We start from the raw sequence: 18,626 nt of genomic DNA on the forward strand, positions 1-18,626 counted from the left end.
AGTTATAATCTGAAAATTAGATTAGTGAGATGTTATGTGTTCTCTACTCTTTGGATGGTGTCGAAGGTTGGACTTTGACGGATACACTTCTCAAGAAACTGGAAGCCTTTGAAATCTGGGTGTATCGGAGAATCCTACGAATAAGTTGGGTGGATAGAGTTCGTAACGAAGTTACGGAAAGTTACGGAAGTCGTCAAAACAGTTAAAAATCGCAAACTTGAATATTTTGGCCATGTTATGCACCACTCAGAAGCGCTCTGCACCCAGCAACGCTCGATAATCGAGCTCGGCACATGAAGAAGAAGAAGTTATAAGTAGTATGCATATAAGTTGCAAAATGGCTGAGATTACACTGTTGTGTTGGCGGGAGAGTGTCTGGTTTGAGATGCGAACATATAATGCCTTTTTTGGGTGTACTGCCCAGCTTGTGGTTTCAACGGCTTGTAAGGAATAAACCATTTTTTGTCATAATATTTCATATTATGAGAGAATTCATAAATAAAACAATAAAACATAATAACGGTATTAGATTTTTGTTTTGATACAAGGCAGCGACAAGTCGTTTATATGTATTTTAAATGAGGATTCTGAAAACTATAAAACTTATTGACCCACTTCTGAGTAAATGTTAATACCTGTTTTTCTAGCCAAGGGAGTCGGATATGAGTAAGAATATTTTATGACCAGATGTTAAGTTGTAAAAACGGAAATTTTTGACTGATTTTAATCTGATACCAGGTATATCAAATGCAAACATTAATATAGAGATCATTTCTGTTTCTGAAAATAAGATATAAGTGAAATGTACCATGTTACTATCATATCAGATGATTTTTTCTAAAAATTTAAATATTTCTCGGCAACATGTTTTTTACCCAAGTTGAAGAACTATATCTCATTTGTTAATATATCCGAATCATCTGTTAATCTCTTTGTGAATAGCTCTCAAATGGATTGCTTTTACACATATTCCTCAAAGACGTATGAGAGTAAATAGTTTATATTATATCATACAATTTGCTTCCTTTAAATGTTCACAGTTTTAGATTTACAAGAAGACTTTAAATATTAATTGTTCTAATTAGTAACCATAGTATGTATGTAACCTTTTTGGATATCCTCTAGTTCACTGATAGATCATTTAGGGAATGCTGAAAGAATATATAAGAAGAGGCTTGTAGGAAAGTTGATCTGTTGTTGGTACTGTTCACTGATTCTGGTCTTAGTCGACTCTTGTTTGAGAAGTATAGATTGTTGGAATCTTAAATACTTACATGTATGTTTTGCCCATCTCCTTAGCCTGGACAGTATCTCTTCCCTCTAGAATTTTCCTCTAACTGATCATTAGAAATTTACATGTTTCTATACCAAAATTCATATAAATGTCCACTGAAAAAGCATTGGTAATTTGAGAAGATAGTTAAACATGTTTTAATTCCTGCATACAACTTGTATATTATTCATATAGAGGTTGGAATGATTAGATACATGATACAAAATCAATGTGGGTTATCTCCTTAACATATTCCTCTACACAGATATTGTATTGAAGTGAAGAGAAATATAAAAGCCAATATGAATTGAGTGTCAACAAAAACTATAAAAATTTATAAAGTAGTGATATGGTAAGATGAAATACAGAGGACAACCATACTGTTCATATTGGATTGCAACAATAAATAGGCAGAAGGTTGTTAAGATGGGTAAGCTAGTGCAAACCGGGTTAAAAATCATAAGATAAACTTCCAGGCTAGTCATATGTGAGATATATGGATAATAATATTAACTATTTCAAAAAAACTAATGAACCAACGAAAAAATTACAGTAAATACAAGATATGGTTTCAGCAAGACGGAGCTTCAGCTCATTTTGGTGTAAATGTTCGGCTTTATTTAGATCGAGACATTTCCCAGATGATGGATTGGTAGATTAGGTAGTATTGAATGACCTCCTTGTTCACCTGATTTAGATCCTAAAGATGATGTTTATTGGAGATACTTGAAAAATAGAATTTATAGAACTGAATCGGCAAGAATTGCAGAAATAAGGCAGATAATTATCAATGAATCCACATTAATTACTAGAGAAACATAGAGAAATTAAATAGATGCCTTCTACCATCATTTAGGATACTGTCAAATTAACCATGTAGGACATTTTGAACACTTGATTATGTTAGACAGTAATTTTGCAATGTATTTAACTTTTAATTATTGTGTTTAAATTTAGTTGTACATACTTTGAATCAAAAAATTTATTAGATTCATCACTAGATGATTATGCATTTTTAAGCTTTTGTTTTATGTTTTTAAGATAATCCTGACTACATAAAATCGAAAATATCGTATATGATTGAACTTTTATTGAAGTGGAAGTTTGAATAAAGGTAAAATATACATTGTGTTGTATTTAAACCAAAGTTAAATACAACTTCATATTTTTTTTTTTTAAGTGATTTTTGTACATTTATCACTGTAACATTTCTCTTTAGCCACTCATATTTTTTTCTGATTTCTCTCTGTGCGGCTTTTATATCTCCCATATAAAAATATATGGGAGATATAAAAGATTTAAATACAGAAACATTCACCATTTTAAAACTTAATGTATACACGACGACTTTTCTTAAAAAGTACTTTTCTATCTTGAAAGGATAAATGTAACAAATTAAGTACATTTGAGGTAAAATGTAACGAAGAATAAAAATCGGTAGAAAATAAGTTCTTTTCGGTAGATGAATTGTCGAATTGGCAGATCTATCGAACAATCGGTAGAGTATGTATGAATACGTCATATGAATACAAAAATCTGTTGTAAGTTCGCGAAACGTTTTGGTAATAAACATGAAAATTGTAAATGAAAACAATATCTGAAAAAATATTTCCGTACTTAGTGCTTTATTTTATAAAACTAGCCGATTCACACCGTGAGTAAAACTTTCATGCTCGATAAATGAGGTTACTTCTTAGATAGCGAAAACCATCAGAACAACTGAAATGAATCCCAGATGACTCCAGTTTACACACTACAAAAATGTTTCCGTAAAAAAATTAATATAATAAATAGTAGGCATCAACATTTATCTCTCTCTCTCTCTCTCTCTCTCTCTCTCTCTCTCTCTCTCTTCTCTATCTTTCTATCTCTCTCCAGTAACAAAAAAATTTATGTCTTAATATCAGATTTGCTACATAGATAAATATAACATCCAGTAAAATACTGAATTTATTACAATTTTTTCTATATATGTCTGTAAGGGTTAGGTAAGTAATTGATTAAATTTTCAGAAAAATCCAATGGTTGGAAAAAATTAATCATATGTTTGGCCTACACGATGTCTTCTGCACTCAAAAATACGTCTACTTAAAGTGTGTGAAATGTTAACAAAGGCTTATGGTAAACATGCTATGAAAAAACAAGTGTTTACGAGTGGTATAAGCATTTCCAAGATGGCCATGAAGACGTTGAAGATGATGAACGCACTAGACGCCCCAGCACATCAAGAACCGATGAAAACGCAAAAAAAAGTCGCTGATGAAGTTGGCATATTAATTGGCTAATGCCATGATATTTTTTCAAACGTTTTGGATATGAAACGCGTGACAGCAAAATTTGTTCCAAAATTATTGAATTTTGAACAAAAACAGCGGCGAATGGAAGTTGCTAAGGAGTCACTAAATGACGTAAACGACGACCCAGATTTACTCAAAACGGTTGTAAAAGGTGACAAAACATGGGTTTATGGATATGATGTCGAAACTAAGGTTCAATCGTCCCAGTGGAGGCATTCTGGTTCGCCAAGACCAAAAAAGGCTCGACGAGTGCGGTCGAACGTGAAGGTTATGCACATTGTGTTCTTTGATTTTAACGGTATAGTGCACCATGAATTTTTGCCACGAGGTCAAACGGCCAATAAAAAATATTACCTACAAGTTTACCGCTGTTTGCGTGAAGCAATCCGAAAAAAATACCGGTTTTGTGGAAAAACAACTGATGGCTTTTGCATCACGACAGAGCACCAGCTCGCACTTCATTGCTTGTTCGTGAAAATTTTGATTATTTTAAAAAATAGATAAAATAGAATATAATAACAAAACAATAGAATTTTTAAATATTCAAAATATTTAAACGTTACACAAAGATCCGACAGAAAAGTATCAAAAACAAATTAGCTAGCTAAATCAAAATCAATAGTAAATCCAGTAGAACAAAAATACTTTAATATCATGAACCCACAGCCTCCTAAATTATACTCTTTCATTAAACTACACAAACCGGATCACCCAATAAGACCTGTAGTTTCTTTTTATACAGCTCCGTCATATAAACTTTCAAAAAAACTATTTTAGAACACACTACATTTTCACCTAAATTTACCATAAAAAATACAATAGAACTAGTTAATAAAATACAACATTTTCAATTACCTAACAACTCCAGATTAATTTCATTTGACGTAAAAAATCTTTTTCCTAGTATCTCTCCTACAGAAACTTTTATTCTAGTAAACAACTTTTTAAACCAAAATAGTACAAATCCAATCATTACATCTGAAATTTTACATCTTGAAGTTTGCATAAACCAGGACTACTTTGAATTTAATAATGAAATATATACACATAACAGTGCAGGACTTATAATGGGCAATCCTCTAAGCCCATTGCTATCAGATATTTTTATGGATCATCTAGAGACAAAGATTTCAAAACATCCCATATTCAAACAGTTTTTATATTGGTGGAGATACGTAAACGACGTACTGGTATGTTTCACATGAACTAACAGGCAACTTGACCAATTTCTATCGTATATTAATTTACTTCATAGTCATATTGAATTTACAATAGAAACAGAACAAAATCAATACATAAATTTTTTAGATTTAAAAATTATCAGACTTAAAAACAAACATGACTTCTCCATATTTCATAAACCTATCCATACTGACACGACTATACACAATTCATCACACCATCCCACACAGCATAAACTGGCAGCCTATTATAGTATGTTACCTAGATTAACAATAATTCCGATGTCGAAATACAATTTTGAGACAGAATTAAATATCATTAAGCAAATAGCAGTAAACAATGGATACAACGAACAAACACTTAATAAAATGTTAAATCAAAAACTACACAAGAAAGCCCTGAAATTAGTATTTCCACCACCAGAGAAAAAACCCAGTACCTTCTGCTCGATTACATATACAGGCAAAATATCAACAAAAATAGCCAAACAAAAAAAAAGAAAGGAATAACACCAGCTTTCAGAACAAATAACAACCTAGGCAAATATATTAAAAACAAAAAGAGCCAAAATAAAAAAACACTTACACAGTGGTGTACTTAAATGTGGCGACTGCCCAAAAACTTACATCGGTCAAACAATGAAATTTTAATAAACGAATAGCAGAACATAAAAGGGCTTTCAATAATAGAAAAACAGATTCTACATAGGCACTTCACCTTCTAGATCATAATCATTCTTTTAATGACGAATTTAAAATTCTTCACATTCAAAATAAATGCCTTAAGCTATCTTTATTAGAATCTATGGAAATCAACAAATTAAAAACACAGATATAATTCTGAATGACCAAATTGGGACAAACAGTTCTCCCCTCCTCAACCTATTTCATTAGAGACTATAGAGTGTAAACGCATGCCAAAAATAGATCACTTGAGAAAGGCAATCAGCCGAAACATCTGTAGTGATAAAAGTTTAAAATAAATTTTGTGGAAGTTTTGAAAACAAAGTTTTCAGTGTTTTAGTGTTACAAATATATATTTATTTGTAACAAATATATTGTTATGTTTTTATTAATTCTAATTTATTTATTATTTATTTATTAAAGGTTCTATTTATAACCCTTATAAATTTATTAATGTCTTTATTACTTAATTTATTTACACAATTATACAATTTATTGTACTATGGGCGTTACATTTTAATTTACGCGGCGCGAATCTTCAGAAACTAACTGTTCTCTTTATTCGAGAATAACAGTGAAGCGGCGATCCCCCATCGAAGAAACCAGAAGCTCAGACTGGTTTTATTCGGCCTACTTGGAAACCTCGAGTCGTGGATGACTCATCATAATTCAGGTCTAGAGGTTTCTGGTAAACAAACGCCGAAATGACTAGAACAAAAACAGAATTAGTCATAATATATTTACAGTTTTAAACGCCATAATTATCGTAACATTGCCCCCCTCTTAAAAGATGGTTCCTCCTGGAACCTTGTCGGAACTGGAACGGTATGCTGGTATCGGCAACTGGACCCTCTTTTACAACTTCCAGTTGTATAAAAATGACAAGGGACGGTTTTCTCTCCGCACCAGTAACTATGCGGATTGCAACAGACTAACACCTGGACTTCGGTGTCTCTAAGGATCTTCTTCACCATACTTCGGATAACCTTCCAATCTAATTGGCGGCACTCTTGCATGGCTAACTTTTTGCACGTCGGACTCTAGTACGTGCTCTCTCAATTGAAGTAAGGCTTCCCATACATCTCGGTAGGTAGGTTGGCCACGGGCAGTGTCTTTTGTTACCAGGTAGAAAAGGTAACGTGATGCTTCTAGGAGTTTCAAGGCTTTCCCAGGAGCTGTCACTTGGCATTGAAGTTCTGCAACTCGACCGAACTTCCTTCGAAATACGGATGCCAACCCTGGTGCGTCTTTGATACTGGCCGGGATGGTAAGGGCCAGCGAGTAGTCATCGGGAAGCTCGAGTAGATCTTGCTTTTCTTCAGTGGTAACACCATATCTTGCTTTACCGGTACCTCCATAGGCACCCATGAATTCCTCAAACGTGAGGTCAGACACATCTTGGACTTGGTTTACTTCCACTTCTTCATCTACGTCGTGGTCACCTTCGAAAGACGCCAGCCGGTTATGGTGTACTATCATCGGCTTTCCCCTCGGAATCTTGCTTATTCGGTAGGTGACATCGTTGATCTTCTCCATAATGAGGTATGGACCTTCCCAAAACTGCTGCAATTTGGGAGAACAACCTTTTCGCTTCTTGGGATTATAGAGCCAGACTTTGTCGTTCTTCTTAAAGCAACCCTTTTCGGCTTGTGTATCGTAGCGTTTCTTCATTCGGTCGCTAGCGATCTGAAGGTAGGAACGGACCAACTCATGTACATCGTCCATTCTTCTTCGTAATTCGATCACATAATCTTCACCTGCTACATCTTCTCCAGGTCGACACCCAAACTCTAGATCACAAGGTAGTCGCATTTCGCGTCCGAATAGGACTTTGGCTGGTGTCTGGCCTGTTGATTCGTTAACAGCAGATCTGTAGGCCATTGTGAAGAACGGAAGATATTGGTCCCAGTCTCGCTGATGATCGGACACCATCTTTGTCATATACTTGCCCACTGTCCTATTCATTCGTTCTACCATACCATCCGATTGCGGATGATACGCGGTAGTTCTTGTTTTCTTCATGCCTAGTCTATCACATATTCCTTGGAATAGATCGCTTTCGAAGTTCCTGCCTTGGTCACTATGGATCTCCAAATGCACTCCAAATCGGCTGATATATTCTTGGATCTGCATATATCTGCAACGGTGGCGGCCTTCTGGTCTGGAAGTACGTAAATCTCGACCCACTTAGTGAAATAATCCATTACTACCAACATGTACTTGCCTCCATTTTCACTTTCTGGAAATGGCCCAGCGATGTCCAAAGCTGTTCTTTCAAACGGGCTTCCAACATTATATTGTCTCATAGGAGCTCTCCTTTTTAGGTAAGGCCCGTTACTCGTAGCACAAATAGTACATTTCTTACACCAGTCTTTTACGTCGTCGGAACTGTTCATCCAATAAAACCGTTCCCGAATTCGCTGAAGGGTTTTCTTTACACCAAAATGCCCTCCTGATGGACTGTCGTGTAAATGACGAAGTACTTCGGCTATTCTGCTCTTTGGGATCACCAACTGTCTTCTCTTCTCTGAACCGTCATCATTTTCCAGGACTCGTTTGAGCAAGCCATCTTCCATGATAAGTGAGTCCCACTGGGCCCAATATGTCTTAACTACTGAGCATAGGTTTGATATTTCTTGCCAAGGTGGTCGACGGTTTTCCTCTTTCCATTTTCGAATTTTCTGTATAACTGGATCTCTTTCTTGTTCTTCTCTGATCTTAGTAGGCGTCCAGTCGTCGTTGACCATCGTTGTTCTTAGCACTGCTGCTTCCTTGGATTCCGTTTTGTTGCAGTGGGAACACTTTGCTGGGCATGGCCTTCTGGAAAGAGAATCAGCGTTTCTGTAGCTAACTCCGGCCCGATCCTCAATCTTGAAATCGTATTCTTGGAGTCGTTCGATCCATCTGGCTATCTGACCCTCTGGATTCTTAAACTGCATCAACCATTTAAGGGCGGCATGGTCGGTTCGGATTAGAAACTTTCTGCCATAGAGGTATTGATAGAAGTGCTCTACTGATTTAACTACTGCTAGAAGTTCTCTTCTCGTGACGCAATAATTCCGCTCAGGTTTTGAAAGAACTTTACTAAAATATCCGAGGACTCGTTCCTGTCCTCCTTGAATCTGAGACAGCACTCCTCCAATTCCCACATTACTTGCATCTATATCTAAGATGAACTCTCCTTCTGGCAGTGGATACCCTAAAATTGGTGCAGTGATTAAATGCTTTTTTAAGGTCTCAAAAGCATTTTGGCAGTCTGTATCCCAGCGGTAGTCTCTTGCTTCCTCTGTAAGTCGCGTTAATGGCTTAGCGATATCTGCAAACTTCTTAATAAACCTCCGGTAGTAAGTACATAGTCCGAAAACTTCTCACTTGATGTTTGTCCGTTGGTACTGCCATTCCTTAATGGAATCGATTTTTCCCTTATCCACGGCCACTCCTTTACTGACTATATGACCCAGATAATTGACTTTATCTTGAAATAGCTGGGACTTCTTGGGGTTTAACATCAATCGGGCAGCTTTAAGTCGATTAAAAACGTTTCCTAAATTCTTCAGATGATCTTCAAATCCTGTGGTGAAGGCTGTCTTCTCTTAATCTACTGGGTCCATTTCTACCTGCCAGTTTCCAGACTTCAAATCCAAAGTAGAAAACAATTTACTTCCAGCCAATGTGTCCAATGTATCGTCGATCCGAGGCAGAGGATAACTATCTTTCTTGGTAACGTTGTTCAGCAAACGGTAATCCACACAGAACCTCGTCGTTCCGTCTTTCTTCTTAACCAGGACCACCGGAGAGACCCATGGGCTCGTAGAAGGTTCTATCACCCCGCCTTTCTTCATTTCTTGAACAATTGTTTCAGCTTCCTCTCTTTTCGCCTGTGGTAATCTTCGAGCTGTTTGACGAATTGGCTTAGCATTACCAGTATCAATTTTATGCTTAACAACGGTAGTTCTTCCCGTCTTTCCTCCTTTCGGTACGAAAATATCACGATACTGCCGAAAAAATTCCCTTAATTTCCTTTTCTTAATCTGATTCAGAGACTGTCCAGCAACTGCAACCATTTGGTCAAATTTGTCGTTGGAATTATCAGATGTTGTCGTCTGACGGACGATGGATGTCACAGGTACACAAGTTCCTACTTTTGTCTCTTTCTTGATGGTCACTGGGTAGTTATTGACATTGATAAGTCTCACAGGAATTTCTTTAGCCGAAGTCACCAATTCCTTTCCAATTATGATTCCACGGCTAACTTCGTCGTCATAATTCCAAAGCTCCATCATAACAGGTGTTCCTTCGTCCACAATTCCCTGTAGGCGCGCTACTATTATCGTTTCACTTCTCGCAGGCACGACTGTATCTTCTTTAACGGCTGCTTGCATAGTGTTGTCATCATGTGGATGGAGAAATACCTCCTCGTTACCAACTTTGATTACCTTATTCTTAAAATCCAATCGGAATCCATGCATATTCATTACGTCCATTCCTAATATAACATCCTCTTCGATGTCAGCAACTATAATAGTATGGACGAACTTTTCTGCTCCAATTCCCAATTGTACCTGGATTTCTCCATGAATGTTGACATTTTCACCTGTAGCGGTCCGAAGTCGCAACCTCGTTGGTAACAGTTTCTTACGGCTGTTTATAACTGTCGGGCGTATAATGGTTCTGGTCGCTCCGGTATCTACCAACAATGTATGCCTTCTATCATTTATTTCTCCATCTACATATACACTATCTTCACGACATTTCAAAGAAGCTATTAGTATGAGAGGGTCTTTGGAAAAGTTCCGGGCCGAAGCTGCCCCCCCCTAAGGCCAAACCGTTCTAGTTTTCCTGGTGGTGAGTTTCTCGATTTGCGTCGTACCTAGGGTGCTTACATGAACTTCGTACGTGTCCTATTTCGCCATAATTCCAGCATCTTATGGTCTTCGTTTTCTTGTATGTCATACTTTTCATCATATTAACGAGCTGGTCAAGTTTATCTTCATCTCCTTCCTCTTTTATAGTCCTAACTTTACTGTACCCGCCAGAGGCCTGCGTAGCTGACTCGTATTCGAGGGCGGATAAGACATCAACCAGCGTCTTGTGACGAGCTAATCGCAGTGTTCTCTGCATTTCATGATCACGAAGACCATCAATAAACGTTTGAATGGCCAATTTTTCCATCATGTACTCGGGAGCTGTTGGATAAGCATATCGTACTAATCTGGCAATATCTACCTCATATTCTAAGAGCCTCATCTTTCTTCTGTCTTCGTTTTTTAAGCTGCGACTGATATACATGCTCCAAATGTTCGTGGCCATATCGCATATTTAACCTCTTTTTAAGTTGTTCGAAATCATCTGTCTCCTCTACGGCTTTGGTCTGAAGCACATCTAAAGCATCTCCTCGAAGAGCGATAGTCAGGTTTACAGCCTTTTCTTTTTCAGACCAGCTCTTGCGGCTGATTCGAACTGTTTCATGTAGTTGTTCCATGATGATTTTCCGTCGAAAGTTGGGACTTTAACATGAACAGAACCTCCACTTCCTTCAAATTTCGGCCGTATTTCCAACTTACATTTCGTCTCGTCTTCTTTTGTCTACTGTAATCGGATTGTTTCCTCTCTCTGCTGTCCCTGTTTCTTCCATTTTCCTTTCCATCTCTTTCCATATCTTTTCTTCGAAGGCCAACATATCGGCAGCAACTTGGTCTTTTAACGAAGATATTCTATCGTCGAGGGCAGACATCTCAGAAGTGACTTTAGAGATTTCCGAAGAGATGTTAGCAGAAACTTTGCTTTCTAGAGAAGAAATCTCGTTAGAAACTTTGTCTTCTAAAGAAGCGATGTCGCCGGAGACTTTCAAAATATCACCGGAAACTTTGTTCTCTAATGATGCGATGTCACCAGAAACTTTGTTCTCTAGTTTCGAAATCGACGAGATGACAGCATCATGTTTATCTTCAAATATATACGTTTCTGGATTAAACCCATCTTCCTCCAAAGCGTTCTTTAGTCGTTGGAGTAGCTCAGCCTTTTTTCCGGTAGAAGCTAATTCTCTGTCCTCGAGATGTCTTCTTAAATTCGTCACTGTGAGCTCATAAATCGTAGTCATTTTCACAATTTAAAAATATTCACTTCGGAATAACACTTGTTATATTATTATAAGTCTAATTTATCTTCTATTTAACTTCTGACACCATTTGTTATGTTTTTATTAATTCTAATTTATTTATTATTTATTTATTAAAGGTTCTATTTATAACACTTATAAATTTTAAAGTCTTTATTACTTAATTTATTTACACAACAATTATACAATTTATTGTACTACGGGCGTTACATTTTAATTTACGCGGCGCAAATCTTCAGAAACTAACTGTTCTCTTCATAACAAAATTCCTCTATAAATATAAAATCCTGTTATTCGAGTATAACGGTGAAGCAGCGATCCCCCATCGAAGAAACCAGAAGCTCAGACTGGTTTTATTGGGCCTACTTGGAAACCTCGAGTCGTAGATGACTCATCATAATTCAGGTCTAGAGGTTTCTGGTAAACAAACGCCGAAATGACTAGAACAAAAACAGAATTAGTCATAATATATTTACAGTTTTAAACGCCATAATTATCGTAACAATATGTTGATTTGGGCGTAGGATTTTTTTGGTCCTTGATAATACATTTCCTTATTTTGGACATTGTCAATGTTGAATTAGTCTGAATGTTTATTCAGCATTCTTAGTTACTTTATTTGGTTGAGTTTACCGAAAGTACAAGCTGAATATAGCTGCAAATGTCAAACATGAAATAAAATATTTCGGTTGGGCAGTGTTGGGATGTTTTTATAATGCATATGTTGTATGCTTCAAATATAAAGAGAGAAAGCTTTTAAAAAGTACATTTTGATTATATTATTTTATAAATTCTGCAATGTTTAATTATATGAAACAATAACGAGTAAATATTTGTCTCTTTCGAGATTAATTGCAAACATCTGTTGCAATCTGGCAACTGCTGATTTGACGATTGCCAAATCTATCCCTAATCTATCAAAGGGCAATTGCCAAAAAAAATTCTAATAATTAACAATTAATCTCCAAAGAAACAAATATTTACTCATTCTTCTTTTATATAAATCAAACATTGCAGAATTCATAACATAATAAACACATCAAAATAATCTAGGGGACACCTCTATTAATAGCTTTAAATCAATGTTAGCTGCAAATACAAAAATAAATTTATGTTTTTAATCTCTTTACACAGTGGCGTGCTATCGGGATGCTTCAAGTTGGCAGAAGTCAAAGAACGTTGCTGAGGTCCTCTACACGAACAAAAGTGTCAGTAATCGTTTGTGGTTAAGGTGACAAGAAACTGGTGATGTTGCTGAACGTCATACAGGCCGTACCAGGATAACCAACCAGATTGAAGACCGTTTTATTAGGTTGCAGGCTTTGCGAGTTCGCACTATAACTGCATCACAATTACAAATGAGGCTGCAAGAGATCCATCAGGTATTTGTAAGTGGCCAAACCATTAGAAATAAGACTGCATGAAGTAGGGTTAAATGCTCGAAGACCTGTGAGAGTGAATGTGTTATCCAGAGGAAATCGCGCTCATCGACTTCAATGGGCACAAGAACACACAATCGGTTAGACTTGAGTGGGCCTCTATTTTGTTCACAGATGAGTCTTGATTTGGATTTGCACCAGATACAAGACGGACAAGAATTTGGAAACGATCTGGCAATGCTGAACGATTGGCCAATGTGCAGGAGGTTCATAGACAGCAAGGCGGCAGTATAATGGTATGGGGTGGCATCACTCTTGATGGAAGAACCAATCTCGTTTGTCTGGAACGGTTTTTAAATGCAACGGACTACCGCGATATTATTCTTCAATCTACTGTTGTACCCTTTGCACAACAAGCTGGTCCCCAATTTCAATTAATGCACGACAATGCGCGTCCGCATACTGCCAGGGTCGTGCTAACATTCATCGAAGATAATGAAATTGAGGTTTTACCATGGCCTGCACAATCGCCAGATTTAAACCCAATTGAGCATGTATGGGACATATTGGAAACGCACCTTACAACAAAATATTGCGTTTAATACAAGAGAGTAACTGTATGAGGGCCTTTTAATTGGAGTGGAACAGAATACCGCAGCAAGACATTAACCATCTGATCATGAATTTGCCTTACAGATGTAGGACAGTAATCAATAACCGTGGAGGTCATACACTTACTAACTTAACCTAAAGACTACTTTGTTGGGAGTTGAGGGGCAACAAATTGGTTTTTTATTTTTTTTTTGTTACCATATTTTTACTTATGGAGTTCTCTTTTAATTTTGTTAAAAGCTATGGCGATAATTCTAAGAAAAAATGTTTAATTTATATTCGGGACACTTGTTTATAACTTTTTATTAAAAATATGTGAAATAAATTATTTGAAATCCTTCTGTAATCTCGCATTTTGTTTAGATTATTTTGATGTGTGTATAATCAAAATGTACTTTTCTAATGATTTATCTCTTTATATTTGAAGCATACAGCATATACATTATAAAAACATGCCAACACTGTTAAACCGAAACTTTTTGTATCATGTTTGGCATTTGTCGCTATAAAAATGTAATGTAAAAAAATGTAACTAAAAATAATTTAGTGTAGGGAAAAATATTGTTAATCTTATTAATACTTTTTAATATGTCAAATAATATTAACAAACTGTTTTTATATATTTCTAGTTTAGATGAAGAAGAAATTCCATTTGAAGAAAAAAACAAGATCCTCTTAATTGAAAAAGGACAAAACCACTTCGATGTTCTTCCAGAAGGGTGGATTCAAGTAACTCACAATAGCGGAATGCCTATTTATTTGCAAAAAGTTGATAGGGTTTGTTCATTATCTAGGCCTTATTTTCTAGGTCCAGGTTCAGCAAGAAAACACCATATACCAGTTAATGCCATACCATGTTTAAACTACAGAAAAGCTATAGAAAAGGAAGAATCAGAGTCCAAAGAACCAGAAACCAATAATCATTGCGATCAGAGCTTTCCAAATGCTAAGATCGAAACTGTTCAGGAGAATCTTCAAATGCAGAACCTCCCTCCTGAACAGGTTAGGGAGTATTGTGAGAAACTATTTAAATTCCAAACCATGAAAGTATTGAGATTTAAATCTTGGTCCGAAAGGAGAAAATTTACAAAACGATTAAAACAAAAAAAGCAGTTGCAACGACTTACACTTCCAGATGGTACCAAATTAATTACTTTTCCAATCAGAAAATCAGATAGTTCGGAAAATAACACAAGTTCTAAAAAAGAATGGGTCATGAATCCCAATGGAAAATCATATGTGTGCATTCTGCATGAATATGTTCAACATGTTTTGAAGAAACAACCCACATATCAGTTTACCGAACTAGAAAATGCCGCAACTCCTTATGCTGCTACAGTTATTATTAAAGATATGCGATACGGAGTTGGATACGGGACCAGTAAAAAGCAAGCCAAATCTGACGCAGCCAAGGCTACCTTAGAAATCCTTATTCCGGAAATGAAATCAAAAATTGTTCCTGATAATCAAACAGGTAAATAGTATACGGCAATTTTTCTAAATTTACTACTTTATTTCAACAGTTAACTAATGAGTTATTAACTTTAAGGGCTACTATGATAATATATCCATATCACATATATTTATGGGCTTATAGTATATGCCCGAACTCTAGAGAATCACATCTCATTATGAAAATGGATCTTATAGAGCATCAAATATTAAACATTTGCGTTTAAAAGAGATGACTCCAACGCAAATTAATAAAGATTTTTTAGAGCATTCAAAGATATCTCCTTTTTTGTGTAAGCATTCCAATATTTGGTGGAAACATTTGGGTATAATAGCAGTATCATATGTCATATTTAAAATGAGATGTCGTGAGTTTAAATGTGGTAGACAATGCTAATGGTGTTTATGCCAAATTAATTCCAAAATTACATAACTTCATAAAAAAAAGGTAGAGAAAAGTTGTTTAAATGTGTTCCCTTATATCAGGATAATGCACCCAGTCACAGTCTGTCATTACAGCTGTCATCGCTAAAGCAGAGTTCGAATTAGTTGAGTATCCGCCTTACTCTCCAGAGTTTTCCCCCAGCGATTACTGACTGTTTCCAAAACTTGAAGAACACTTGCTTGGTAAACGATTTTCTTTAAGGCAGTTTTCCACTAAACGGACAGTTTTGTTTGTGTTTTCTAGTACCTGAAAACCAAAACTGGGACAAATTCAAAACTCGTGATTTCATCAAGCATTCCATTGATTGACACGAGGAAGTCAAAGTACAGTTTTTCTTCAATAGCCAAGCATCATGTTTAGAGAAGAAGATTTTTTATTCTTAGTTGTGGCTGGTTGATACTGAGGACCTTGTAAAGAAGGTTTTATTTCTGCCATGCATCTGTCCTGCGCCAGATATTTTCTTTTTGTATAATTCCTTCTTTCACGTTGATATTGTGAAATTATGTTTTTTTTTGTCAATTTCTATCCAGTTGGTGTCAAACAATTGGGCAGTTTCTTTGTACAAATCCCTTTTTTTAATTCTATTTTTATAACTGCCATCCTCTGGGTATCACAAATTTCCATATTCCCGGAAGGTTTCTATTACGGTGCAGATTTCTTCAGTAGTCCATTGATTTTTGGAAGCTTTACTGTATTCAGACATGATCCGTGAAGTTTCATTAAAACGTGTGGGTGGTGTGGAGAAATTCTCCGAGCCAAAACTACAAAAAGACGACAATAGAAAACACAACATGACTGTTTCCACTAAACATACTCTAGTTTCAAAACACGTCAAAATTCTTTGATGTTACCGCTTCCGAGCGAGAGCCAAAAAACAAAACTTCAACTATCGCAAATCACGCTAATCTTCAAAAATTTTGCAAAAAGTTGCAGTTTTGTTTTATTCGACAAGAGTTTGTATTTTGTTTTTGTTTTATCTGTTTAATGGAAAACCGCCATTAGAAATATTATGTCATATGTACGGTAAATCAGTCGCTTGTAGAAGCCGAACGATCTTTCTTTCGGAAAGCGTTAACCTTCCCAGAACATAAATGGCAAACGTGCTGACGTAAAACGTAAAAATGTGTTAATCTTAATAGAGATTATGTTGAAAAATAAAAGTGACTTACCAATTTTTTATTTTAAGTGGATCAGTGGTGGAGAAAAGATCCATGTAAATCCTACAAAGCACTTGTAAATGTTTTATAAAAACAGCATCACAAAAATATGAAAATTAAAAGTTTTAACTCTCTGTTCGTGAGCTATTGTCAATATAAAGATAAAATCGATTAAATTATATTCTATTGTAAACTGCAAGTTTCAATAGATATAATTTCTGACAGTAAATAAATGTAGTGTTCTGCAACAGAGTGTAGAGTATATCCGCGCCTTATACTATAGTACCACAAATGGAGCGAGTGAGTCATATTTTCAATGTAGACCTTTGCGGGACTGAGAGGAAAGAAAAAGAGTCATAGGCGTGCGATTATTATTAAAAAAATAATCAATCTTTTAGAACAAATTGATTGTCATAAAAATCATTTTCTTATTTTATAGATGCCCTAGATCAGTCGCTAACTAAACAGCGAGCTACCCACACGGAAGCCACGTAACGCAACGTAAATGAAATAATCCACAGTTAATCTATCATTATATGTATTTATTTTACTGTTTAACTGGTAATACATAATACATAGGTACTAATAATAAACTAATAACAAAATAACTAATATTACTAGTACGTACTTGTTCATAGCTACATTCCTACCTATCAAACGAAGGTATTTGAAAAATAAACACAAACTTTTATCCAGCCACAACGGCATGTCACGTATGATTTAAAAATAGTTAATAACAACAAAAAAGTAACGCTCTATCATAAACATAAACATTGAAAAATAAAAAAGCACGTTCAATGAGAAGGCTGACACTCAGACTCATCGATAATTTTTTTAATGTTTGCAGTATAATTTGATGCAGCCATTCGAATACAATTATCCAAATGTTCATCTGTAAGTCGATTGCGATATTTGTTCTTAATAAACTTCATATTGGAAAAAGAAGATTCACACAAATAGGTTGAACTGAATAATGCTTTCACTTTCAAGGCAACACGGCATAGAACTGAATATTTGTCTTTACTTACAATAGGAGGCCAGATACATTCAGTACTTGAGACTAACGATTTTAAGGCTAAATCATTTTGAAACTCAATGACTTCCATTTCTGTTGCAGCGATGTCTTCGCCTAAGTTCTGCATAACACAAGCTGCAAACTGCTGGATATCAATTTCCATAAAGGATGAAACAACAAACTGCGCTACTAAAGCCATTTCATTGAAATCCTTAAAACGATTTTTGAAGTTACTCTTCAGGGTAGAAATTATTTCTACATGATATTTGTTGTCATAGGGTTCTAATGGATTTTGAGATATTTTTTCTGAAAGAATAGGAAAATGCTTGGAATCGCTGTTAATTAGGTTTTGTTCCCAAAACTCCAGCTTTTTGATAAATGCTTTTATATCAGAAATCATTTCCGCTAGTTCTTTGTCTCTCCCCTGAAGCTGCAAATTAAGTTCGCGTTTAATTTCTCTGTAATGTCCACGAGAAAACCAAAATCTCTAAGCTAGATTGAATTTTCTAGTTCCGGAGTCGGTTCATCGCGTTGTTTGAAAAATTGAACTATGCCAGATAGGACATCATTAAAACGTTTCAGCACCCGTACTCTACTTAACCATCGGACTTCAGAGTGAAGGAGTAGGTCCCCGTATTGACAGTCAACTTCATCGGCCAAGGTTCTGAATAATCTTCTTTGTAACGCTTGAGCTCTAATCTTGTTCACAATTTTTACCACCAGTTTCATAACGTTGTTTAGTTTCAGGAAATTTCCACATAATGCTTGCTGATGGATAATGCAGTGGTAACAGAGAAATTGCGGAAAAGTTTCATCTTTACGACATAACACCACCAGACCCTTATCACAACCCACCATAGCTGGAGCACCATCGGTTGTCAAGCCTACCATTTTCGATATTGGAATTTTCTCGGAAGAAATAATATTTTTTAAATGAGAAAACAACTCCTGTCCAGTAGTGTGCCCTTTCAGTGGAATGAACTTCAAAAGATCTTCTTTAATCGTAAAATCAC

At 35.8% G+C, this 18,626-nt stretch overlaps 1 protein-coding gene across 1 annotated transcript in view; it reads left to right on the forward strand.

Annotated features, from left to right (window-relative positions):
- Positions 1–18,626, forward strand: part of pasha (microprocessor complex subunit partner of drosha) — a 34,573-nt gene that overhangs the window by 2,227 nt on the left and 13,720 nt on the right. Inside the window, exon 2 of the mRNA XM_072529160.1 lies at positions 14,174–15,018. Coding sequence (XP_072385261.1) covers positions 14,174–15,018 — 845 coding nt within the window. The remainder of the gene's footprint in view (positions 1–14,173; positions 15,019–18,626) is intronic.

Source organism: Diabrotica undecimpunctata, chromosome 4 (genome assembly GCF_040954645.1).
Source record: "Diabrotica undecimpunctata isolate CICGRU chromosome 4, icDiaUnde3, whole genome shotgun sequence".
Lineage (NCBI taxonomy): Eukaryota > Metazoa > Arthropoda > Insecta > Coleoptera > Chrysomelidae > Diabrotica > Diabrotica undecimpunctata.